Raw genomic sequence first — 25001 nt, 5'->3', positions numbered from 1 at the left:
TTTACGTTATCCGTTAAGTTAACGTAGCTTTGAAATTTATACGTTAAGTTAATACGTTAATCAACGTGTTGTTTGAAACAGAATTAACGCAAATTTAATGTTATTTTTTACGTTACGTTAAAAAAAATTGCGTTTCTTTTGAGAAATAATATCCCTTATCCCCGCAAAAAAAAATTTTCAAAAGACAAACCAATTTTTGTTTTCAAGTTTTCTCAAACAATATGACTAAGGCAAAAATAAATTTCAACAGAAAAAGAAACTTGGTTTTTGGTTTCAGCTCACAGAAAATTAAAAAAGTTCCACGATGAACTTATTAATAAATAACGTGAAAATTTAACGTCTAAAAATAATACTACGTTTACGTTGTTACGTTAAGTTAATAACGAAGCCGAAAAAGGGTCCGTTAACGCATGTTTTACGTAATCCGTTAAGCTACACGTAACATCACTATCGTTCTGTGATTTCCGAGTTCCGACCATCAACTTCAAGCCACCTAGCGTTCAAGATTTCAAACTTTTTGATTTTCGTTATCCAACAAAAATTGATTTTTTATTGTCTGCTGATTCCGCCAAAGAATTTCAAGTTATTTTTTTTAGTGATTATTATCAAGGACAAAATTAAATTAAGACCGTGAAGATTGAAATTGGCAATGGCTTGGGGTACAATGGGGAGGGGGGCTGCGTGTTTACTCCGATGTATACCTAAAGTTCGTGTTAGTTATCTCATCAAAGCGATTGCCATCGAAAGAAATGAAGTGCTCAAATTGAGTTCAACTCAAATGATGAGTTCAGAAAGTGATTGAAGCAAGCCGAACTCGATTTGGGTGCGTATCACACTCAAACGAACACAGCTGAATCACACCGATGATTTCATCAAAATCACGAGCCTCATTTCTCGGTGCGTTAAGGCGTGTCGTCAAATCATGTGCGTCTTGCTGGTTATAACTTCCGGCTATTATATATACTACCAGAGCAGAACACATACGCCTTTGCATAGTTAGACATGAAAAAATAAAAGAAGAAAGACGACAAATGATGACGGTTGTTTTTCATCTTTTGCCATTTCAGCTCGTCAGACTTAAAATACGGGGGCGACATGTCTTGCTCTGAGCGCTACTGGCGCTATGTAATATACGCGCATATGTATACCGGGTCGCTAGCAACCACTGGCGGCATATAATTGGTGGAAAAGACCCCGCACGCTATCGCCAAGCGAATAGAAAGCGACGAGCAAAGACATTTTCACAGTTTGATGGTCGCTGATGCTGGAACGTTTTGATCGTAAAGTTTAGTTGCTCGTTACACAAAATTCCAACAACCTAGCAGCCAGATATAATTGGGACCCGAGTATATAAACCGCACACACTGCGTACTATACCAGCACGTTCTAAACAGCAGTCCGGACAGCTATCTAGCTAGGACACGACGAGAGAAAGAAAGAAAAATGAATCAGAGAGTGAAATGTGTTATGCATCTCGAGTCAAAGGAGATAAAGGAGCCATTGTTTGCGTATACATAGAGCAGCAAAGGCAACTCGATTATTCCCTCTCAAAAAGTTTTGTTGCTCTGCACGACAGCAGCAGCTCTCTGCCAAACTGCTGGCATATAAGCCTCCGTCAAATCACTCACCTGTGCCCTGGTACAAAAGAGTTAAAAGAAATGTTAGATTTGTCTACGTTTTGTGTTCTCTCTCTCTGTGATTGGCTTTTGTTTCCGACCCAAAACATTGCTGCCCCTCATCGTCAAGCTTCTGAAGTATCTATAGAACGACGAGGATAAAAGCCGGGCCACAAGCACCTGGAGTTCACGGGGGGTATATACACAAGAAAGCGACAAGAGACGAATCACAGAATAACCAGCACAGGAGCTCTATAAGCTGCATATAAAGGACGACTTTGATAATTGGTAGCTGTTGGGGGCCGTGAGCTCTCATGGCTGAAAAATCGGCAGTCGAAGAGTCGAAAAAGCGGACACGGATCCAGCGTTTACATACACAGATGCACGACATGTACGTACAGTACCCACCAAACTATTAGGTACACCCCCCTTTTTTCAGTGCATTCTTATGGCACTACGTGTTTTTAAAAAATGCAATAACTCTTGAACCGCTTAGGCTAGATTTTTTTCCTTTTTTCCCTGAGTAGATCTAATGATGATCTACATTTTTTATACACATGAAGTTGTCGTAGGATTAACCCCCACGGCGCTACGGTATCGTTCACTTTATTAGGTACACCCCGTTTTCCCCCATATACGCCGTGTTAAATACGGCGTTTTAAAAAATTTACAAAAAATACTAAAAATAAAGCTATAATCTTTTTCTTTGTGCCAAAAGATGCACAATTATTCACTCTATACTAATCCAAAGAATGATTTACATTTAAACCAACTAAAAGAACCCTTCCCTATACCCCAAAGTTTACCCCCCTCAACATTTTTACGGCAAAATCATAACTGGCGCTGTTGCCACCAGAGGCGGTGCAAGCTGTAGTCATTTCCTTGGGGTTTAGGCAAGATATTCTTCCATTAACAAAGAGAATTTTCCCATTTAGTGTAATTGATTCTTTCAATTTCTTCCTGCCGAGGAGGTGAGGTAACATATCAGATTCTACCCTAAATTACATTCTGTGAAAGTTGGCGTCTGGTAGCTTGCAGTGCCTCTGGTGGCGACAGCGCCAGTTATGATTTTGCCGTAAAAATGTTGAAGTTGAAAACTTTGAGGTATAGGGAAGGGTTCTCTGAGTTGATTTTATTGTAAATAATTCTTTAGATTCGTATAGAGTGAATAATTGTGCATCTTTTGGCACAAAGAAAAAGATTATAGCTTTATTTTTAGTATTTTTTGTAAATTTTTTAAAATGCCGTATTTAACACGGCGTATATGGGGGAAAACGGGGTGTACCTAATAAAGTGAACGATATCGTAGCGCCGTGGGGGTTAATCCTACGACAACTTCATGTGTATAAAAAATGTAGATCATCATTAGATCTACTCAGGTAAAAAAGGAAAAAAATCTAGCCCAAGCGGTTCAAGAGTTATTGCATTTTTTAAAAACACGTAGTGCCATAAGAATGCACTGAAAAAAGGGGGGTGTACCTAATAGTTTGGTGGGTACTGTAGGTGCATGTAAAATAAGAGAATATACAAGAGCGGCACAACATCACAGTGTAGTAGTGATGCAGTGTATACTACAAAGCGTTGTGCTTGTTAAATCTTCCGCCCGACTGCAACTTTGGCAACTGATTTACATATCGAAATATATTCCCCTCTCTCTCTCTACTAGAATCGTCTGTGTGTGTATCATGTGTACTTATATATCTATGCCATCAACTGACGATTAATAAGTTGATACCGCAGCAGCAGATCCCGACTGTCGCTGTCAAGGTGTGCGCGCCGGTCCGCACGCTGGATGCTGGAGGAGATGACGTTGGAAGAAAGGCGGAATCAAAAGCTGTGGGATGTTTCCGCTTGTTTTCTTCCGTAAGACGCACGTCGAAGGAATAGAAAGAAAAAAGAAGGCACAATTATACTGTGCAATCAAAAAGAACCAAAACGCTCAGCTTCATTGAATGAATCAGGTTCAACTATATTTATATATAGGCCTACAAGGCATTATGTTTAGACTAAAAACCACAACAAATTTCTTTAGGACGAAATGATAGAGAAAATGTTTAGACTAAAACTTATGGTAAAGCTTATTTTATCAACATCCATGAAGGTTGGGGGGGGGGAATGTGGAACGCTTCACGATTTTGCGTGTCATCCTTGCGCAGGGGCCATGCTAATCTTCTCTGTATCGTTCCAATTTTAGTATATGTATTCCGTATGCAATACATTTTAATGTACCACAGGCTATTACTTTATACCTGGTCGATTTACAACATATATTTTGCTGCAGTGTTAAATTAATTACAGCGAAAATCACTTTTTTATTGAATGTTATTATTTTGTGTTTGGAAAATGTCAATTGAGTTATAACTCTTTGAATATTCTACAGTAACTGTATGTATGTTTGGCATTACTGTATCGATTTCCCGCAAATTGTTTTCGATTTTATTGTCTATTTCGATGTTTCCAACGTGAATTTGCCTCATCATACATTTTCCACATGTGAAGATAGTTTTGCATACTTTTCTCGCAATCAGTATTGAATTTGACTTTAACCTCTAATGTAATGATTCTTTTGTGAATTTGGTTGATCTTGACTGTACACTTGGCAAAAGAACTTTCTGTATACATTGTCATCATATATCCCAGTAAACTTAGTTGAATTCGAATTGAGATGGTGGGATTCGAACCTACGCTCCCAGAGGGAAACTGATTTCTAGTCAGTCTCCTTAACCACTCGCCCAGATCTGTTGTTAAAGTTCAACAAAGGTTTTTTTAAACATCCCTATATTAACTTCTGGATGGATTAGATAATAGCAGGGTTGTGACGAACGTGGTTTATTAATATCAGAAGAGGGATTCGAACCTTCACCGAAACTAGGTACGGAGATTTAAAAGAAGCAAATCTTAAATTAGGCACAGGACGTGTGGCCCAATGGATAAGGCGCCGGCCTACAGAGCAGGGGATTCCAGGTTTTATCCCTATCAAGTTCAGTCGTTTTGTAGAAAATTCATACCATTAAACTTAACCGGGTTCTGACTTCAAGGAATATTCATTGAATACACATAATAAAAAAGGATTACGAGAGCAGGAGTAAATCCAAGTTTAAGGCAAACCACCAGCCAAGTAAATATTTTCATGTATGATAAGGAGGTTGGTTAACATAGGATTATAAAATCCTTGTAACCGGAGTTGAACCAGTAAACTATAGGTATCAATTTCGCACAACCTACAGTCCACCACCCTACCAACTGAGCTTTTGAAGGATAATAAAATGGGTGTTTATTTCTGCTACACCTGTCATGTGAAGAATGATATGTCCAAACGCAGATGGTAGGATTCGAACCTACGCTCCCAGAGGGAAACTTATTTCTAGTCAGTCACTTTAACCAGCCACATCTGCTGTTGGATCCTCCCTATATTGTCTTCTGGGTGGATTAGTGTTTTGGAACAATTGGAGCAATGGAACAATTGGAACAAAATTGGAACATTTGGAACGAAATTGGAGTTTTTATTGCTGATTTCGATTTTCAAGTCTAAATTGATAAACTGATTAGCTTTATGGACAGTAATTTAAATAGAGTTAACTTTAAGTCCTAAGCTCGGTCGCTTGCTAAGTATTTTCGAGTCAAAATGCCCAAAAAGCCGAAATTGAATTCAGAGTGGGAGAAAAGAATCTTGGAATTTGTGGCTGGAAAGTCTTTTGGTCAAGGGCAGAGGCGTGGTAAAACCACAAAATGGGGCAAAGTTTTTGAAAGAATTGAAAAATGCCCTATGAGAACGTTTCGAGAAAGAGGTAAAGCTGTGATGGGAAGGCTTCGTGTCTGTGAGTGTGGATACCATGCAAGTTTTAGAATTTTAACAAAAAAAAATAAGATATTACTAGTAATGAAGATTTTTGTTCATTCCCTTAGGTCAGTCATCAAGGAGCAACATAAGCTTAAAAAATGGTGGACGTTGACGTGGAGGACGTGGTCGTCCACGGGCTCACGCTTGTGGACGTGGGGGAAGGTCACATCGAGAAGTAGAACAAGAGCTCATGACGTCATCGAGTCCACCTGTAGGCATTCCAGAAGAAAGTCCTCGTGCTAGACTACGCCCTCGCACAGTCATAAATTATAATTACATGCTCGGATTAGATTTCGATTCCGATTGAAATGATGTCGAACATTTGAATATTTGAGTATGTATTCCAGATATGTATTCCAGACGAGCCGGATCCACTTCCAAATCCCAGCAAATAAGACAAAAAAATTTTGCTAATAGTCACGTTTATTCCTAAATGCTGCACTCCCATCCCATGCAGTTTCTTCCCACGCGGAAACCGGTGCTGATCAAGACGGAGGAGAAGAAATTTCATCTCGTGGTTCTCGTGGTCTCGTGGTGGTGCCCGAGGACGTGGTCGTGTACGGGCTCGTGCTCGCGCTAGTGGACGTGGACGTGGAGAAAGTTCCCATCAAGAAGGGGGGCAGGAGTGACCTGGAGGAATTCCAGAAGTCGTGTCTGACAACGTTCGTGATGGTGCCCAAGGACGTGGTCGTCCATGGGCTCGCGCTTGCGCTCGTGGACGTGGAAGTGGGGAAAGTTCCCAACAAGAAGGAGGGCAAGAGCAACCGTGGGAGAAATTCCAGAAGTCGTGGACAGTTCAAGTAGCAGTCCTCGTGCAACTAGGAGTTAATAAGCAACAGTTCCGAGGTAATGCAAGGTTCATCAATTTATAACAATCTACTTTTTACTAACGGGAATGGATTATTTCGGCACGCTTTGACGAACCAATACCCAATCCATACACATTCTTGGTATGGCATGAACCTATATAAAAAGTGCAGTAGGAAAAGGTCCTTAATAGTTTACCCTTTCGTTCAAGAATATCGCTTCTCGCTTCTCTCTCCAAGGGTTGTGAATTTGAAAGTTATGAGGAAATTTTATTGTTGATAACACACTTTAAAGAGGAGAAAAATGTGTGTATTTAGGTTTAGAGAAACCAATACAGACAGTCAAGAGTTGGAATAAGAGTGTTAAAAGTGAAGACAGGTCAATTGATGAAAAATATGTTTATAAATAATGTACGAACTTTCGTATGTCCTCATTACGTGTCCCGGAAACCAAGACAAACTAAAAATATGCGTGTCGAAAAAAATATCATGTAATGTGAATCTCCAGTGAGAATTCAGTTCTGTTTTTTTTTGTTTAAGAGACATTTTTAAATTGTGAAAATGGAACTTGATCATAAAACCCATCCGGTCTCAGAATCGCTTATACAAACTTGTGCAAGGAAAAAGTAAGGGAATAATTTTTTTTTAATTACAATATGAAGATTATTAAATTCGAAATATTATTTTATACAAACATGGCTTCTGAGGCGCTTGAATTTGCAAAGGGCACGCTCACCACTGGAGCTCAACCCGCCATCGTCAGGAAACTCCTTCAGGACAAGTTCGGAACAAATCTCATGGGAAAGAACCTTATTAACATTAAGCAAACATTACAAGGTAATCAAAAACTTCATTAAACCTTACTTATACTTCAGTAAAAAAACTATTATCTCATTTTGCAGGAAAGTCACAATTTAGCTGTCCGTAGAGGTTGAGAGTCGCTTTAGATGGACATGGGTAAAATGTAGCAGATGTTTGCTGTGATGTTTCACGAAATCCACAAAATGGTTTAGAAGATTTCAGATTTCAGGGATATTTATTTCAAAATCTGTCAAAGGAAAACATAAAAAAACAAACAGCGGAAATATAGCACTCGTTTTAAAGTTCTTTGCAGTCATTTGAAATTGATGGTTTTATTTACATTTTTCCTTATTGCAACCATATTCTTTAATGTATATTATTAGGCGTTGATGCAACAAAATATTATTTCAAATAAATTTTATCACAAATTCCCATGAAATCACTTAAACACTTAAAAAAGTCAACTACCTTATGGCTGTATCTAACTTAAACTGTTTGATTTGAAAAGGAAAATTGTTTAGGCCGCAGAATGGTCCGAGAGAAAGCTGAAGAGAAAGAAGGTAAATTCGAAGAAGAAAAAATCAAGACGGATTCCACTGAGGAAAAGAAACGGGTCTGGGCACCCGTATTTTGATCCTTTAGTCTGACAACAAAATACAAAAGACAGGAAGAAAAATTATACATAAAACAAATCCTTCTGATGAACGCCATGGCTGTCACCAGGAATCCATTTCAGCGACAGCGTCATCCATCGTGATTGGGACTTCACTCTCTTTAACAAGAGAAAAATCTACAAAAAAGACTAAGTGTAAATTCAAATGTTAAAATACCTTTCATTTATTTCACCAAGTTGACGATGAAATGATACCATTAAAGACATATAATAGCAACACATCATATCGCTGTTTTCTTTATTATATGCATTATCGTTTTGTCTTCTTGACGCGAAGTGATCAGCTTTCCTATAGTTTACATAAATTTTTTCAAAGTGTATTATAAAACTAGAATTCTTTCAGCTTGCAATTGCATATTTTAAAGAGGGTAATAATGGGTAATTCAGTCCTTAGAGCTGAAGTTAATAATCTCCGGGATGTTGGTCACCAAATCGACTATAATATAAAAAGTCGACGGGAAAGTAATAACTTACTCTCAAGCCGACTGTTTCAATGTGTGAAAAAGCATCGGTGGGCTCTGAGCTAACACCATTTGGGAAAGCACAGCTATTTCCTTGTGCCTTGGAGCAATAAATAGGATTTGAATACCAATAAAAAAGGTTAGGTTTATCAAATTAATTTACCGTCTGTAGTTTCACACGCAATATAATAATTAGTGGAATAGTTGCCTAAACTGCTCAGGATACTTATGATATGCTAGGATAACCTACATGAAATGGCAACGTTTGAGAGAAATTATCCAATGAAGGTGCAGGGTCCTTGAAATGATTACATCAAACAATTTTTAGGATCGCCACTGTGATGGAACTACCAAGTTGACCGAGAAAGATGTAAGGAACAGTAATGCTGGTATTCTGTTGTCTGGGAGATGAAAAAAGAATTACATTTCAAGTGATGGTAGATGCTTGTCACATATGAAACGTTTAACATTGCATTAAAATTCAAGTTAAGTTGCGCTACTATTTGCTGATGTTTTCTGTTGGAGATAGGGAGAAGTCGACGTCAATGACGAATAATCGGAAGGATTTTTTCCTTTCAACTCGCTTTAAATGCCGAAGAATGTTGGACCAAAAGGGTTTTTGTTTGCGAAATCCAGAGAACCACCATTTGCAGTGTCGGAGAGGATGGACTTGCCAGAAACTATCCTCAAGCCAGTTTACAAACACCTATTTAATTGAAATGACATGGATAAAAATCAGATTTTCATGCTGATTTTTCTAAAATGTGTAGAGGAGAAAACTAATTTTATTCTTAACTGTCATTCGATATCCATGATTAATTGGTTACAAATTTTCTGGTTGAACTTCCAAATATCAAAATGCAATAGTCGAAATTAAAAGAAGGTAAATTCATACAGTTAACAACACCAAGTCAACTATTTAGCTCCAGAATCCCATTTCTTCCCACATAAGTATATGGTTCGAAGTTGTTGGAGGCATGAGTTCACCACAAAGTGGAAAGTCGAAGGAAAAGTAGTAACGTACTCTCCCACTGACTGTTGTGAGGTAGGAATTAAATATTAGGAAGGGTATCCTTGTCTTTTCTAGCAATTGAAAAGAACATGTGGATATCTTCCTACGCTTATTTTACCTCGCCGCAGTCCACCAGATCGTAATAAGCGTGAGTAAGGTCGTCTTTTTCCGATCTTCAGTATTGTTCAGTGGTTACGTGGTGGGCGAGAGCGGTTTCAAACCCAGCCCAGAATTGCTGAAGACCATTTTGCGAATTCCCGTCGGCCACTTGCGAGACGGAAATGCGAGCGTGAACCATGGGCTCTTTTAGCAGGTGAGCAATTTTTCGGACACTCTGATACCCTTTCTTTTGCCTCTGGTGCCACTGCCACGGAAGGACTTTGTGCGGGATTGAACGGAGCAGCATTATGCCGCAGGGTTCATCGTGTGCGGATCACGCAGTTGCCTCAAATTGAACATGGGCCATCGATGCCATCAGCAGGTAGCAAGTGCCAGCGATAACCATGTTTAACTGGTCCGGATGTGATTGCGAACGGTTCCGTTTTCGTTGAACTTTTTCTTTTTTTTTTTTTTTTTTTTTTGGGGGGGGGGTTGTTTTGGGTTGTCAATAGAAAAATCGTCGGTCTAGTTCATAGAAAAAAAAAAGAGAAGAGAAAATGAATTCGGTCGGAATAGACAGAAACGAGAAAATGCAGCAGCACGAAGTCAAGGAGGGGAAATCCAAACAATTGGAGGAGGAAGACGGAAGGAAAATGTTTCGAGAAAATTGAAGGGTCACGTCCTCCAATTCATTGAAACCATCGCCTCAAAACTAAAAAAGGTTAGCCGACAAGGATGCCGAGTTGGCTGTAGTTCAAACACAGCTGGAAGATCTGAAGAAAAAGTTGCTTGACAAGGCAGAGCCTCATCTCAGCAGTCACTTGTTCGTAAAAAACGTGCCGAAGAACTGCGAAGCACCGTTAATCGAGATAGTTAAATTTTTTTAAAATTTCAATGCAAGGTACTTACCTTTTTTTGTTACCGTAGGAAATGTTTGAACGCTTCGGAATCGTTCTCACCTCCTTCCGAGTGACGTCAACGGACGAGATTTACACCTTCTCTTTCCTCTCCTAGTTGGTTGACGTTTAAGGAGGTTGAGGGACCTGAGCCATTGGTAAACAATGGGACATAGCCTGGGGGGGGGACGATTTGACACTTCACCACAAAAACAGAGGGGGGACACTACAGGACCTAAGTAATTGATTCCATCTTGATAAAAAAGACGTGGTATACACCCACAGATGCACAACACACTCATAGAACTGAAGAACACAAAATTTAATGACAAAAGCTTAATCTCGAATTAAAAAACTAGAACGATGTGGAGCGAAAATTTTGTGCAACCCGCTAGGGCGCGACTCAGACGACGGATTTCTCTTGCAACAAGTTGGTTCTTTTACTTGCTGCTTTTTGCAGTGCTTCTGCTTCTCTGATATCTCTTTGTCGCGCTGCTTTTCAATAATTAGAACATTTCTTTATTTCGTTGCAGTGATGCAACCATGAATCAAATTGGCGTCCAAGGTAATGGCTTCTTCCATCGGTTGACTGGAGAAAGTGTTTGTTCAAGGCCAGGTAAATTTCCCGGGGCAACAAAACAAAAAATTACATTTTTGAATACTTACAGTGGGTACCGAAAGTATCCGTATGGCTGAAACAGAAATGATCATAAGGGAAAAGATGTTTTTAAAAACGCTTTCATTAATTGAAATAGATTGCCTTTCCCCTAAAAACATTCACTACTGGTAGGAAGATCATCTTTTCACGCCTCATGGAGGAAACAGAAAAGATAAAGATTTCGAGATATCGCAACACTGCTGAGAGGAAAACAAGGGGGAAAAATTTAAAATGAAATTCAATTTCATTACTATAGATGAATAAAAAAATAAAATGTGATCATAGGACCCCACAAAGATCTAATGACGCTCTTTTTTCATAGACCTTTTTCAACCGAATTTTTTTAAAAAACCCTTCCTATCTTATAATATAATGTAGTTAAACAATAACAGCGGTCAAATTCCGTTGTTTCGACTTGACTTGAAATTGACGTAGGCGGTTCTCCGACTTGACTTTAAATATGATTCCGAACACAAAAATCTTAAATCAAGTTGAAAATTTAATTTGAGTACTTGAAAACACAAAAAAATGAGTTCCCAAACTCAGCTACAGTATCCAGATATAAATTAAGTGCCCAAAAAGGTTATCACTGAGACAATGTAGTAGTGTGTCGGCGGAAAATATCCTTTGATGCAATTTATCTTATTGGAGAAGACGAGACGAAAAAGAAAAAAAAAACTCAAATCAGTACGGTCAGAACTTGTAGCCCTAATGCAGCTTCTGGACCAAATCGCTTTAGCTCATCCTACAGTCTCCTTGGAGGTATGGGATGAAAAATGCCCTTTTCCAAACTATCCTCAAATTCACGGTAAGATTTCTTGCGAGGCGTCTCAAAAATGTTATGGAGAAATCCACGCGCTTCAGAGGCTCTTGGCCTTCAGGTGGACCGTGACGGATATACCTTAAAAGGGTTTTGGGGATTACCAACAGATCTGTCCCAAAGCCAAGAGCAGTTCTTATTTGTGAATGGCTGCCCCATTAAAATGTTCTTCATCTCAAGATTGCACTCTATGCCTTGTTCCATCGCATGTACGGCATGTTGAAAAATTTCATTCCCTTATTGCTTCGACATTACTCTCTATGAGATAACCTGCACATCTTCAGCCACACCGTCAAACCCATGGTGGAGACAGTGCGAATACATCCTCTGTTAGTCACCGCATCTAAAGACATCGAAATTGGAACTGCCAGTTTTTTATTTTCATTCTTTCTTTTCTATAAAGAACCAAGCCCTCCTATTCCTTTTTTCTACATCTCATCTCCGTTTCACTTCGAGTATGGCTTTGAGAGGAAGCGTCTCTTTTGGGAGGCCCCTTCCGATGGCCTATGAACACCTCCAAGACCAATACGCCTATCTCTTACCCTTTAGTTTTTTCCCTTCTTATGAACAGCCTGGAGGGATATCGTCAAATGGGTGAAAGTTTGGGGCTGGATTCGTCTAAGGCTCTCGATGAAATGAATTCTCTCAACATGGCTGTATGCACCAAAACACCATTAAGATTAAACGAGATTTTGAGCAAGAGACCCGATATGAAGTCCACACTTTGACAAGGTCCGAAGGTCCCAAGGCTCCAAAGGTCTCAAAGCACCTGTCGGGATTATACCCGATACCGTTCATCGTCCACGAGATCTTTCCTCTTTTGTGTGGGTTCAGGAGCAGGATAGAAGTTTTCCCTGCTGAATACTGCCAGAGATCCAAACCCCCCATTGTTTGAATGAGATCAAAGATAACGAGGAACGCCATCGATTGGAAGAATATAACCGTCTCTTCTACGTGGCTTAACCCGCGCTAGCGAACGGCTGTATATCTGAGACTGGAAAGTTTAAAAGGCGGGTCTGTGGCGAGTTGGTACAGTGATATTCAAAAAGCAATCTCCTTCCTGTGACCTTTCCCGTTTGAAGGAGAAGACACATGGATGGGAGAGGGTCATCAACGTCATCAAATTGACTTGAAGATCGGTGATCAGCATGCTGATGAAATTCTGTCAATTGCAAGTTTTTGAAGTATCAGAGAAAATGTGGGAGCAAATTTACACACCTGACGAGAAAATTATTGGCAGCTTTGGGTGGCCCAGCAGGTAGTGGGGAACGCCAGTCTAAGATATTCAAAGAAAAAGAGGATTCGACTGAGGAAAATACACAAACAGCAAACTGTGGTGAGAAAACGACTGGGGAAAAGAAAGTAAGACATCGTAAAAATTGAAAGAAATGGGGAGCAGAACGTAAAGTTGGTTTTTCTTATAAGCAATGTTCAAAGTTTCATATAATTTTTGAAAATATAAATTTTTTACTGCCTCTTTTACAACATTAAAATGTCTTATTTTTATTAAGAAACATTTCTTTCTGATACTGCTCCATTAAAATTAAAAGGTTAAATTAAATTTAAAAGCTGACACTTCTGTACTGTGTAAATAGAGCATACAACGAAAGGCTCTTTTTTTCTACTTTTCGTGGTTAAAATGGCGGGCGTAATACAAAATTGGAAAACCTCACCACTGTTCCCAGCTCATTTAAATCAAAGCAAACTTTTCAAGGAAAAAAAAGTTAAAAGTCCTTGATGATACTGCCACAAAATTTTGGAATACTGATTCGGAATTCACGAAGTTTAGTTTCACCACGTTTAAAGGATACTTTAATTAGAAAAAACAGGCTCATGGCCTTACATGAAAGTTTTTATCAGTACGATTGAAAAATTGTACACATCTTTATTAGGTTGATTATTGAACATTAATTTTAGTGTCAAAAGAAGTTGAAGATTATTCTCTTAGTGAAAGTGGTCCCTCTGAATCGTCAAAGCGACTAAGATCGTAAACTCTTTCTGATGACATTAAAGAGAAAGATTTAGAGGGACTAGACTTGCAAATTGTTCATTACAATCAGCCTGCACTTGTCACCGTTTACAAAGATCCTGAGACACAGCAAGAGAAGGTCTAAATTCTTATTTCTCTACCAGAAGGCTCATCCGACGTAGAATTCTCTTTGGTTGGCAACGGCCCTGGTTCTTCAACCGCCCATATACAGTTCGCAATTGCAACCGCCCAAGATATAGTTGGCCCCTAGTGATGTACGATATTGATTTGTTGTTTGCCAAAGTTAGTATAAGAAACGAATAAAAATCTCTGAGTTTCACCCCCAAAAAATGCATTGAAATATGAATTAGAAAACACCCAGGTAGCACACAGAGCTGTTACAGACTCCTGTAACCGATCTGTTTCACATACTTGTGAAACAGATCCGTATCAGGTTTGTTACAGCTCTGTTTTACAGTAAATTTTTCTGGAATTGCTCTGTTTTACAGGATTTGGTAAGAATTTGTTTTACAGATCCGGGACAGATCTGTTATCTTTCTGTAATACATAATTCTGGTTTTAAACTGTACTACATATCTGTTCCGGATTTGTTTTTTACTTGAGAAAATTGTTTCTGATTTAGCTCTGTTTCCCATGTTTGTCACTAGTCTGTTTTTACTCTGTAGAAAGACATTCTGTTTTTCTTCTGTATTACAGGTATGTCACATGCATGTTTTTACTCTGTATTACCAAGTACAATATGTTTCTGTTCTGTGTCTGTACTCCAAGTCTGGTACGGGTCTGCATTTCCCTTGTAAGACATTGAATAGAATCTACCGAATCACGGTTGCAACCTTAATCTACCGAATCACGGTTGCAACCGTGATTCGGTAGATTCTATTCCCCAAGGAGTTATATTGAGATTCCCCTTACCCATCCCAGTCCAGACGGGCTATTAATTTGTATAAATATATTGGGGGTAAAAAGCCTGACGGGAGTATGTTTGTAAAGGCAGATCTAACGTCGTACCAAAATACTTACAGTGTGAAAAAATCTGACAAGAGATTTGAGACTCCCTTTTGTCGAGATTTAAAAAAATTGTTTTTGTCAAAGTCAAATTGTAACTATTCACAAATTAAATTAAAAGAGTTGTACAAGCATTTCTTTATTCTCTTTTTTAAAATTAAGTTGTGTTCTGACAGCTTTTTACCGCAGCTCTCAACTCTGTATTTTAGTATCAGTGTAAAAAACAAAAAAAAACAACAACAGATACTTTCAAAGGTTGGGTTACCTTATGCAACCTAACCTTAAACTGACATTAAAATCTTTTAATTTTTTAAAAAGGGCGACAACTGCGCTAGAATGTCATTATTTTTAAATATATGAAAAATATGAGACAAAGAGTTTCATTGCCACAGTATAGAACAAAAAACTTAATAGAATTCCATCTAGTAGTCAACTGGTAATTGGGCAAATTCAGGACCATTGTGACACCCTTATACCACTATAGACCCACAAGAAGCGCAATCGACGGGTCAATTTTTATTAGTAATGCTGGAACTGTGTGTCACCAACAACGTCTTCCAGCCACCAGGTGAATATTTAAGTGTACAGAAGTTGATTTTTCACCCGCAGGAAGGAGCGCTAGTTACAGAAAAACGGGTTGTTTCCGTCGCCCAGTTCTTGCAACACAGAAAAAATTGAATTAAAAACTCATTTGCGGCTTCTTGCTGGCGAAAATCATGACTTGGATGATACATTGACAAATTTGCTATCATCTTTTTGTGATAAAAAAATAGATTATAATCAATACATGAATAAAAAAGATACATAATTATTCATACTGCAACTGAAACTGCAACTAAAAATCCATTATCACGTGCAGTAACAATATCATCAAGAGAAGAAATACATATCGGCACAGTTTCTCATGCATTTACAAATTCCAAAAACTGTACAAGGTATGCTGGAAGCGAAAATAAAGCCTGAAGGGTTGTGTTTACGTAACAAGTGTTTCCACAGTTATTCAACCTAAGACAGTAATGCACTAATGAGAATTGTGAGAAATCTAAAATGAAACTTACCATATTTCGTTCGGTTTGAGAACGTGTACGTTTTTGTGCAAAAACTATGTCTCACAAATCATAAAAATAACATCTAGTGGTCTATCTAGTAAGAATTGATGAATTAAATAGATGATTTAGAACATCACCATGATCTTTATTGAACGTCCTCAATAGTGAAGAAAGTGACACAAACGAAGATAAATTGTATTAAAAAAAATTATCGGGGAACTTTAATATTATTTTTTAAAATTTCACAACAAAAAGTTTCAGACAGCACCCCTCAGCACCCCATTATTTAAAATCAAATGCTCTATAAAGTCAAGTGAAAAAACTGATTGGAAACTGTAAAATAATATTTATTTAATATAGTTTTCTGCATGGAAGCATTTGTTTGGCCAAAGAGTTAGTTCAGAATTTTCAGATGCAATGTTTCCTCCGACCAACTTTCTACCAACAAAAATTATTAAACGTAATGCTGCAATTACATCTGCTATTATACTTGTCTCATTTATACACAATAGAAATATTCGTATTAGCAATTGCTTTGAGTTTACTAAACTTTTCTACGCATCTTTAACACCATAAATTGGTTCATTGTGACAGGATTGTTCCAATGCTTCAAAAATTTTTGTCCAAGCAAGTTGTTTTTTGTTCTTTAGTAATGTCTGGCCTCAAGGCACAATAAGGCACCAAGAATAACACCCTAGACCCATTACCAGCAGCAAAAATTAAGTTTACATTAAAATCATAAAAGTAACACTATTTTAGTTCACTTTCTTGCGACAATACCATAAAAAAGATTATATTTGAAATAACTACCTCTTCTCTTTTATTGCTGGGGCGTGCAAACGACCAATACACGCCACAGTACCGATAACAAATTAATATTGAAAATGAATCATTTACCAAAACCTTTTACGACTACATATCTTTTTGGTAGTTTCATGGCACTTTAGTCTCTAAAATCTACGAAGACTGCAATACTTCACTTTTCTGTGAGTGGAAGACTCATTGCACACCTATAAAATTCAAAAATGTTATCTCCCACCATTTCCTTCATCGCCTACAAATTGTAAACAAAGAATTTTATTTAAATTTAAAACACTTAAAAAAATAAAAAACAAATTAGGGTTTGTTGCCAGGATGCCGTCGTTCAAACAGATACAAAATAATTATGACCCGGAATGTTTGGCGATCTGGGCGATTCAACTTTTAGTGGTCTGAAAGTTTTAGTGGTTTTGCATTTGGAAAAAGTTGACATAACTAAAAGAAGTTTGTGTGAAAGACAAGATAGTCGTTACAATTATTCCTTCATTACTTTCTCCATTTACTCTATGATATATGGCCTGCAGTTACTGTGTTTCTTGTATTCAAATTGCCAGAATTCTACTTTATCTTAAAACAAAAAAATCGCCGTTCGGATTTTTTTGTAGGATACTGTACATAAAAACTTATGTATATAATAAAATCATTCGATATCCCTTTTTCCTGTGTATTTAAATCTCTTTCTAAAACTAAATTTAGTTTTGACGTTTTTTAAATATTAATTTTGAAGTAAAACGTCTTTTTTCTCTTTCTCTGAAAATATGTTGGGGCATTTTGAGGCAGTAAAATTTTCTTGATTTTTCTTGACACCAATTTTGTGATGCAAAAAAACTAATTTTTAAAAGAAAATTTGTACGATTCGAATAAGACATCAATTCTTTTTCGAATTGTATTATTACAAATTTGAAGACTGTGTTTAAATATTTAGAAAAAAGAAAGTTTAGAAAGAGTTTAACTATTTTCCTACGCGACTGCTGTGATGTTGAAAATCGTCTGCTAAAGCCACGCTCATTGGTTGTAGACTGTACAAAAATACCCCGTTTTTACTGTACTGAATTACCCCCAAAAAGATATTTCTACATTTTATTTTATTACGACTAAACAAAGTATCGTAGAAAAAAAAACGACATTCAACGGAGAATTGAATGGGCTTTTTAACTATTATTTTTATTTTCTTATTTTCCTAAACATCTCAGGGGTACCTCAATAATAAGATGCCACTTTGCGAAAAAATTCCGTCAGAAAAAAAGAAAAATTACCTTTTTAAATGTAGCTCCCACAATTTTCATTACTTTTTCAGAAAAGTTTTTGAAGGCAAGCATCTTGTATTGCTTGACATTGGGTGAAAATTGATTTTAATCTAGTTATTACAACTAGTGGAAAAGTCCACTGTTAACAAATGCCCCTGTCCACAAATGCCCCGGTCTACCCAAGTGTTCGTCTTGGTTTCTCTTGTATTCCCAATTATAGATCTACTTTCTGTTTCAGAAGTTTACTAAGTTTATCAACTTGAAGCAAATTCATCTTTTACTTAAGCGTAAAAAAGCGTATCTTTGTCTCTCCGTTTCTCTTTTAATTTTACACATATAGCGTACAGGACACTAAAAATGAAAGAATGAAAGAATACTGAAGGAAACGGAGGAGGAAAATGGAAGACGAGAAAGGCGTAAGATGAAGACATTGGGTCGACTGAGTGGAGTGTTTGCGTTGAAGCATGATTTCTACAAATCATAACAACCCCCTCTAGGAATCCTGTTGGCCATGAATTAACTAACCAGGTACTTCAGTAGTGATAAAGAGAAATAGATTCCTGTAATGCTGAGGCAGGTAACTGGGGAGGCGAATCGAGGAGAATCTTGGATTGGCCTTGTTTTCCGGGAGCATGAGCCTCGGAGCATGTACACATACCTCATTGCAATGTTTGCATGAGTACATCATACAATCTCCGACTAATCGCTCAAAGAATATCAGAATCTCGGCTGCGTGGGGAATAAATCCCTTTCCCACATCGCATACTAATATGCTTGCTGGCGAACATGGTTCACTACCTGTCACAGTCCGCACATTACTACCTATAATATTTCCGTAATCATAAATGGCCTCCACACAACCCAATTGCTACTTCACAACAAGTAACACTTTTCGAAAGCTATGCTTATGAAAAGTACACTTTTCTATTACATTAACTTATGAAATACGTAATTACAATCACTTTGTAATTACGGAACTATTTTCTTATCAGAGAAATAGGTTCCAAGCAAGCGGGTGGTTAACACCCCAAAAAACGCTGTTTTAGTTTGCGGGTGGTTAACACCGCAACACTCTGAATAAAAGTGGCTAGTGAATGGAACCAATTATAGTATTAGTCAATCTCTCCCTATCTATATGTGTTCTCTGAACAATTGCGCAACGCCGTCAAGACTGTGTTGTGTAGTCTACAGATCCTTCTGCTCTATATTCGTGTGATCGTGCCCTAATTATTAAAACGTAATGGCCATGGAAATGGAGAATTCGATGCCAGAGTCCCGTGCTACGAATTCTAGTTCTGATCTTTCTGCTGGACTGAATGCTGCCCAGTACTATCTTTTAAAATCCGTGAGGGATTCAACAAAACAACAAGTATTATTTCTCTTAATCTTGTGTCATGATAAATGGTTTGAAATTCCATATGCAATAGCGGTCTTTTCTTTAATTCTTCAGTACGATCGTGTATATGATATCTGGCGTACCTTTTGCCAAAGAAACAATTTGCCGGAGTTTGGGGCCGGTCACGAACCACTCACTGCATGCCTTTCTCTTGTGACGATGCAGGGCAAATCGAACGCCAAAGTCGTCATGCTGAGTGCCGCCATTGCAAATGAACACCGTATTCGCATGCTACCGTCACCGACTACGCATGAGACAATATCTCTTCTTTTCCGGGGGTTTCGTAACGAACATCCTCAGCCACGTACAGCCAAGTTGCCAATAACTGGCGAAATTTTGGATAAAATGTACTCCCATTTGTACCAACCACAGCATGGAAGAGATGGGCTCCGTGCATCTGTCGTTCTGTGGAGAACAGTATGGAGAGTCGCACTTGAGTATCACACCCTTGGGAGATTCAGCGACATCGTTAAACTGCGCCGAAATGTTGTCTACAATTCAAATCCATCCCCCCATTTGAGGATTTTATTTAAGGGTGGCAAAAATGACCAATATTCTGAGGGAGGTGAAAGAGTAGTTGCGTCCGATTCTAATTAAAAACGTTGTCCCGTCAAGCTTAAATTAGACTACTTTCTGTTCTTTTGGATCCCCCTACTCCGGATATCTGGTCCCTTCATGTATCACAAAAAATACTCCTAACCCCGATAAATCAGTGCCTTATAGTGGTACCCTGTCTGATATGAAAAAACTGATGACGTTACTGGGGTATGATGCAAAACTGTATGGTGAGCATTCCGGGAAAAGAGGCGGGGCAACTGCTGCGGCAAATAATGGGGCGACCGACAAACAGCTAAAACGGCTAGGGGGTTGGCGGTCCGATGCAATGCCTGCAAAATATGTTGATCTTTCTATATCCAGTCGCCTGTCAATGTCCATGTCCATGTCACTCGCGGATGGCGTTGGAACCATAGGTATAAGGGAGGTATTAGAGGGGCAAGATAAGGCTGATGGTGGGAATCATTCAAACGAAGCCTCTTCTAACCCGGCAGGGCGAATCTGGCAATCCGGCGCAGTATTTTTCATGTTAACATGCGTTGAAACTGATCTTTAGGAAATTGAAAGTCGTTCGCCCTGCAAAGGGTGATCGGCGATCATAAGTGTTTTGGATGATAAACGGCCTGCAAATGTCTATGCGTGTAAACGGCAATGACATCTCGCCTTCGCTGTCAAAAAGTTCCACCCAGTAGTCCGATGTCTTCCATTCCGGAACGAAAAGCACTCCAGTTGTCCTTAAATTTCTCAATCTCCTGATGATCCTAGTCACTTCTTTTATGGGTGAGCAGATCCAGGCGATCTCCCCGTCCCACGAATGTGAGAATGCGTCTATACTGGATGTGCCGGGACAGTAAAAATTGCTATAGAATCTCTTGCATTTTTTGTTTTGATTGGAAGCAAACAAGTCAAACGTGAAATTATATTCCTGATTACTTTTTTGGAATGTCTTGTCGTCGACCTGCCAGTCGTCCGTGTCGACCGTTTTTGAGCCGTCATCTGCAAACTTGATGCGTGGGTCCTCCCGCAACAAATGGATCGGAATTATTCTAAAGTTGAGTTTTTTGCAGAGAGTCATGGCTCGAAACACTTCTTTTTGGATATGGCTTTTTCCCGATCCTTTTGTTAGGAAAGTAACCAAGTTCTCACTGTCGGTGAGCCAGTACACATTCGTGGCTTTTTTATTCGCTGTGTCTATGCGTTCATAGTGTTCCAGCGTTCTTGTAACCGCAAGTAGTTCTCTGTGCCCCGATGATAGTTTTCTCTCACTTTCGCTCAGCATCTCGTGGTAATATAGATGGTCTCCTTTGATTGAATAAGCGCAGGTGGCGTATCCAGACGCATCACTGGCCCAGATGTTTTCTTCGTCCGTCCACACGTGATTGGCTACAAAACTTGATTTCATGAATGCGCTTGGTGGTCCCATGATTGATAATACCGATATTTCGGTTGCCGAAGATCTGATTGGTGCATTGTCAAAATCTTCGCAATTCTCAGCGAAGAATTTCAGTCCATCTAGCGACTCCCTACTTATCTTCAACTGGGTATTCCACCCTCTCTCCCGTATAGCCTCGTCCAGGTCTATGTATGATGCCCTCGCTGCCATGATTACTACTGGACCGAGTGCAGGCTCTGTAGACACAATTTTCCCAAGCGTCCCAGCTAATTCTCTGGCTGGTATCAATTTTGATCCATAAGAAATCGTCTCCCAGACTTTATGTAGAGTGCGCTGCTTCTTGGGTTCTCCGAGACGAACAGTCATGCTGCTGGTATCAATAATGAACCCTATGTGTTTCTTAATTTGGCTTGCGTCTCCTTCCTCATCGGATTTTCTAGTTTCTAGGATCCATCCCGCCTTGTTTAGGACACTGTATACGAAAACACGATATTTCTCTGCTTCGTGTTTATTTTCAGCCATAATCCTACCGTCATCTAAAAAGATGGAATGCCTTATACCTTTCTCGTGAATAAAGGCATTAATTGGCTTGAACAGCTTCGTTATGCAGTGAACGGCGGAAGATAATCCGAAAGGGAGGAATAGAAAAAAAAATATTGAGTCGTACCATCTGGTCTTTTTATGGCAGCACCCAGATATTTTGTTTGCAACGGATGAATTTTAATATGATGATAGGCTGACTTTAAGTCGTACGTTACTTGAAAATCATATTCCTGCGTTATTTCCAGCGCTCTCTGGAGGTGGACAAGTGTAACTTTCTGCTCCTTCACGCATAAGTTCACGCAACTCGATCCATCCCAGCATAATATTTTTTAAATTGAGCCATCTGTTTCTATTGACTTCGAAACGGTAAGCGGCGACACGCAGTGTGGTCTTTCCTCCCTGACTTCGATTATTTTCAGCCTCTCTAGGTGAACGACTGCTTGTTGAACAAAAATCGAATCTTGTATCGCCGATGCATTGTTAACCTGTTCATAAACTGGGGGGTGCTTTATGAACGGAATAACATAACCTTCTTTCAGAACCTCCATGAACCATTCGCTGGCTTTAAGTTCTATCCGCCAGAAATCCCGTACTTCTTCCATATGAATGGATCCAGGCAAAAATTCTATTTGGTAACGGCTGTGATGTGTTGTGTCTTTTTTATCAGTCACACACTGCTTCGAAGGCTCCTTATCCTCTTTTACTCCAGGCGTTACATGCTCACTATCATTGCAAACAACCGGCTCCCTGTAATATGTATACATATGTCTTGTAGAACGAAAATACTTGTGCAGGTTGCGCATAACAAATTTATTCTGTTTGGCACATTTACAATACTGCAAATCTCATTGTTAATTTTTTGTTGGGCATTGCTTGAAAAAATTGCCTGGTTCGCCACAAATATGGCACTTGTTGTCGGGTCCGGTTCGCCTTCCACCTCTGACGTTACCGCCGCGACCACCATATCCTGATCCAAATCCGCTGCGTCCCGGCGTCTGGTAAGCGCCAGAATCGGATGATCGTGAATGGTAATCGCTGTAATGGGCCGTACTGCCCCTGGAGTGCCTAGATCTGTTTGACCTCTCTTTCGTTTTCTCTTTCGCGTCGGTCACGATCATGTCTCTTCTCTCGCTCCTCTAAAATTTTGGCTAGTTCTGGATCAAGGAATTCTCCTGCCTTCATTCTAGCGAGTTTGTCAGCCGTTTCTTGATCGTATCTGCGCCACACCAGAAGAACAAACAAGCGATCCCGCATGGATTCGTCCGCCTTACGGAATTCTGCCATAGCATATTCAGCTTCTCTCCTGTCTCTGCCAGCCGGCAGCCTGCCAATTATCCTGCTGAATTCAATTATTCAATTATTTGGAGGGGCAGAAGGGCCTTCTGTATAGTTTCCAGTTGCTGGGGTAAAACAAATAGGAAATCGTTAGGCCTAGTCACATTCTGAACCAAACGTTCAATCATGTCGAACTGCTATTAACTCAAAAACACTTGTCTTGCAAACCAAGTGGTGCCACAAAAAACAAAGCATGACCCTCTGTCAACAACGAACACCTAGGTACCACCAAAATTTTTGTCATGACCACAGTCTGTCCATAACACAAAACTGCTCCTTGCTTGGCTTCCTAGTTCACGTCTGGTTACATGCAACTATAGTCGACTCTTGTCTGGTAACATGTATTTGATATCACTGATTCAAAAATGTGCTTCGTCTAACTCTGGCTCATGGCTGATTACATGCAGCCTGTTACGGAGAGAACTAAGGATTTGTTTAAATCCCATTACATCAGTAAAGTGTTAAACCAATCCATCTTTAAAAATACCAACAGTCAACAAAAATTAACTCGTGTCTGGCTACATGCAGTTAAATTTTCATTCCAGCAGACCATTTGGCTCTGCTCCAATCTCATGACTTTCCACGTGTGGCTTGGTTTTCGCATCACCGACATAACGCAACATCGGGTATTTCTGCTCATGTTGATTGCATAAAACACGGACAAACATTTCTTGTTCATGACTGGTTACATGCAACTTGTTTGGCCAACGAAAACTCCTTGTGATTGGCAAGTAATGACTTATTAAAATATTTTTACCTCACGAAGAATTTTCTCCTTGTCGGGTAAAGCTTCAATAAACCCGGCCAATTTTGCTCTTGCAGTCGCCAGTTCCTCTGGCGTAAGAGAAACCCAGTCCGCTGGGAAAAAAGGCTTCGCCATTTTTTTGTTTTTTTTACTTGAAGAACTATTAGATTAAATTTTGAAAAAAAACTTTCCACAAATGTTTCCCCGTCCGGGACTTGCTTGTGAATGGTTGTCTGCAGTGTTGTGTCCAACACTGTTGCCAGAAAATCTTATCTTACATAAGATTAGATGGTTCTACAACCATTCACTCCATAGAAAAAGTGATCACATTGTCTTTGATCATAACCTAGCCAATCCCGTTGCTAACGCCACAGCTGTTCCTCCAGCCATGCCATGATGCAAATAATCATTTATCTCGTGATGCTAAGATTACACCTGGAACAATTCACCCCGTGAATTTGGCATCATTAGCTCTACGCTCTTACGTACAGCTGCTGGTCACGTCCGTATCCCCGCAACTCCACCAACCAAAAACTCCATTGACTATCCCGACATGGATTTCGATTAAGAAGTAATGCATCCCCACCGTCGATTCAAGCGAATCGCTTATAATTACTTTCTATTCTTTACATTTTAAAGCGCATTTTCCATAGTGAAAGATCAAATTACGCTTTTTCGACAACACACAATTGGAAATGAAGTATAATCAAAGATAAGAAGCGACATACAAGTTGGTCTTCAGAAGAAATTTAAAAACGGGAAAGTTAGGGGCAAGACGGATCGATTCGGAAAGATCATTCCAAGTCTAGACGTGGCCCGAGCAAAGGCTCTCTGACCATGGTTGACAAGTTTAGGTTGTGGGGGGACAATAATACGACCAAGGTTATCAGACCTGAAAGAACGCGAACGGGCAAGTATGGAACAATGTGACGAGACAAGTAAGGTAGGGGATTGACCGTGAAGACAACGATAGGTGAGTACAATTATTTTATAATCAATACGTTGAGAGATGGGGATAAAAGTACCGTTGCATCGTCAAATTCTTTCTTGTGAAAGATGAGACGATTCGGTGGTGTTTTGAACTACTTGAAGGCGATGGATGTCCTTTTTGAGAAGGCAAACAAAAAAGTGAGTTGTAATAGTCAAGTCTCGACAGAATTAGGGCGTGGACGAGGATCTTGGTAGAATCATCGGTCAGAAAGCGTCTGATGCGGCCGATGCGGTTTAGTTTGAAGAAGCAC

The 25001-nt window shown here is 39.2% G+C and overlaps 1 protein-coding gene and 1 non-coding gene across 2 annotated transcripts; both read right to left on the bottom strand.

Moving 5' to 3' along the window:
* Positions 1-3727: 3727 nt before the first annotated feature.
* Positions 3728-3833, bottom strand: LOC124346347. The gene has a single exon (XR_006919900.1). It is a non-coding gene; the product is annotated as a U6 spliceosomal RNA (small nuclear RNA).
* Positions 3834-20254: 16421 nt separating this feature from the next.
* Positions 20255-21836, bottom strand: LOC124342094 (the record flags this gene model as incomplete). Its single annotated transcript, XM_046795063.1, has 1 exon — positions 20255-21836. A coding segment is annotated over one exon (1563 nt), but the record flags the coding sequence as incomplete, so codon positions are not given.
* Between the last annotated feature and the right edge of the window lie 3165 nt (positions 21837-25001).

The sequence above is a fragment of the Daphnia pulicaria genome, chromosome 6 (assembly GCF_021234035.1).
Source record: "Daphnia pulicaria isolate SC F1-1A chromosome 6, SC_F0-13Bv2, whole genome shotgun sequence".
Lineage (NCBI taxonomy): Eukaryota > Metazoa > Arthropoda > Branchiopoda > Diplostraca > Daphniidae > Daphnia > Daphnia pulicaria.
This window is presented reverse-complemented; position numbering and strand designations above follow the sequence as displayed.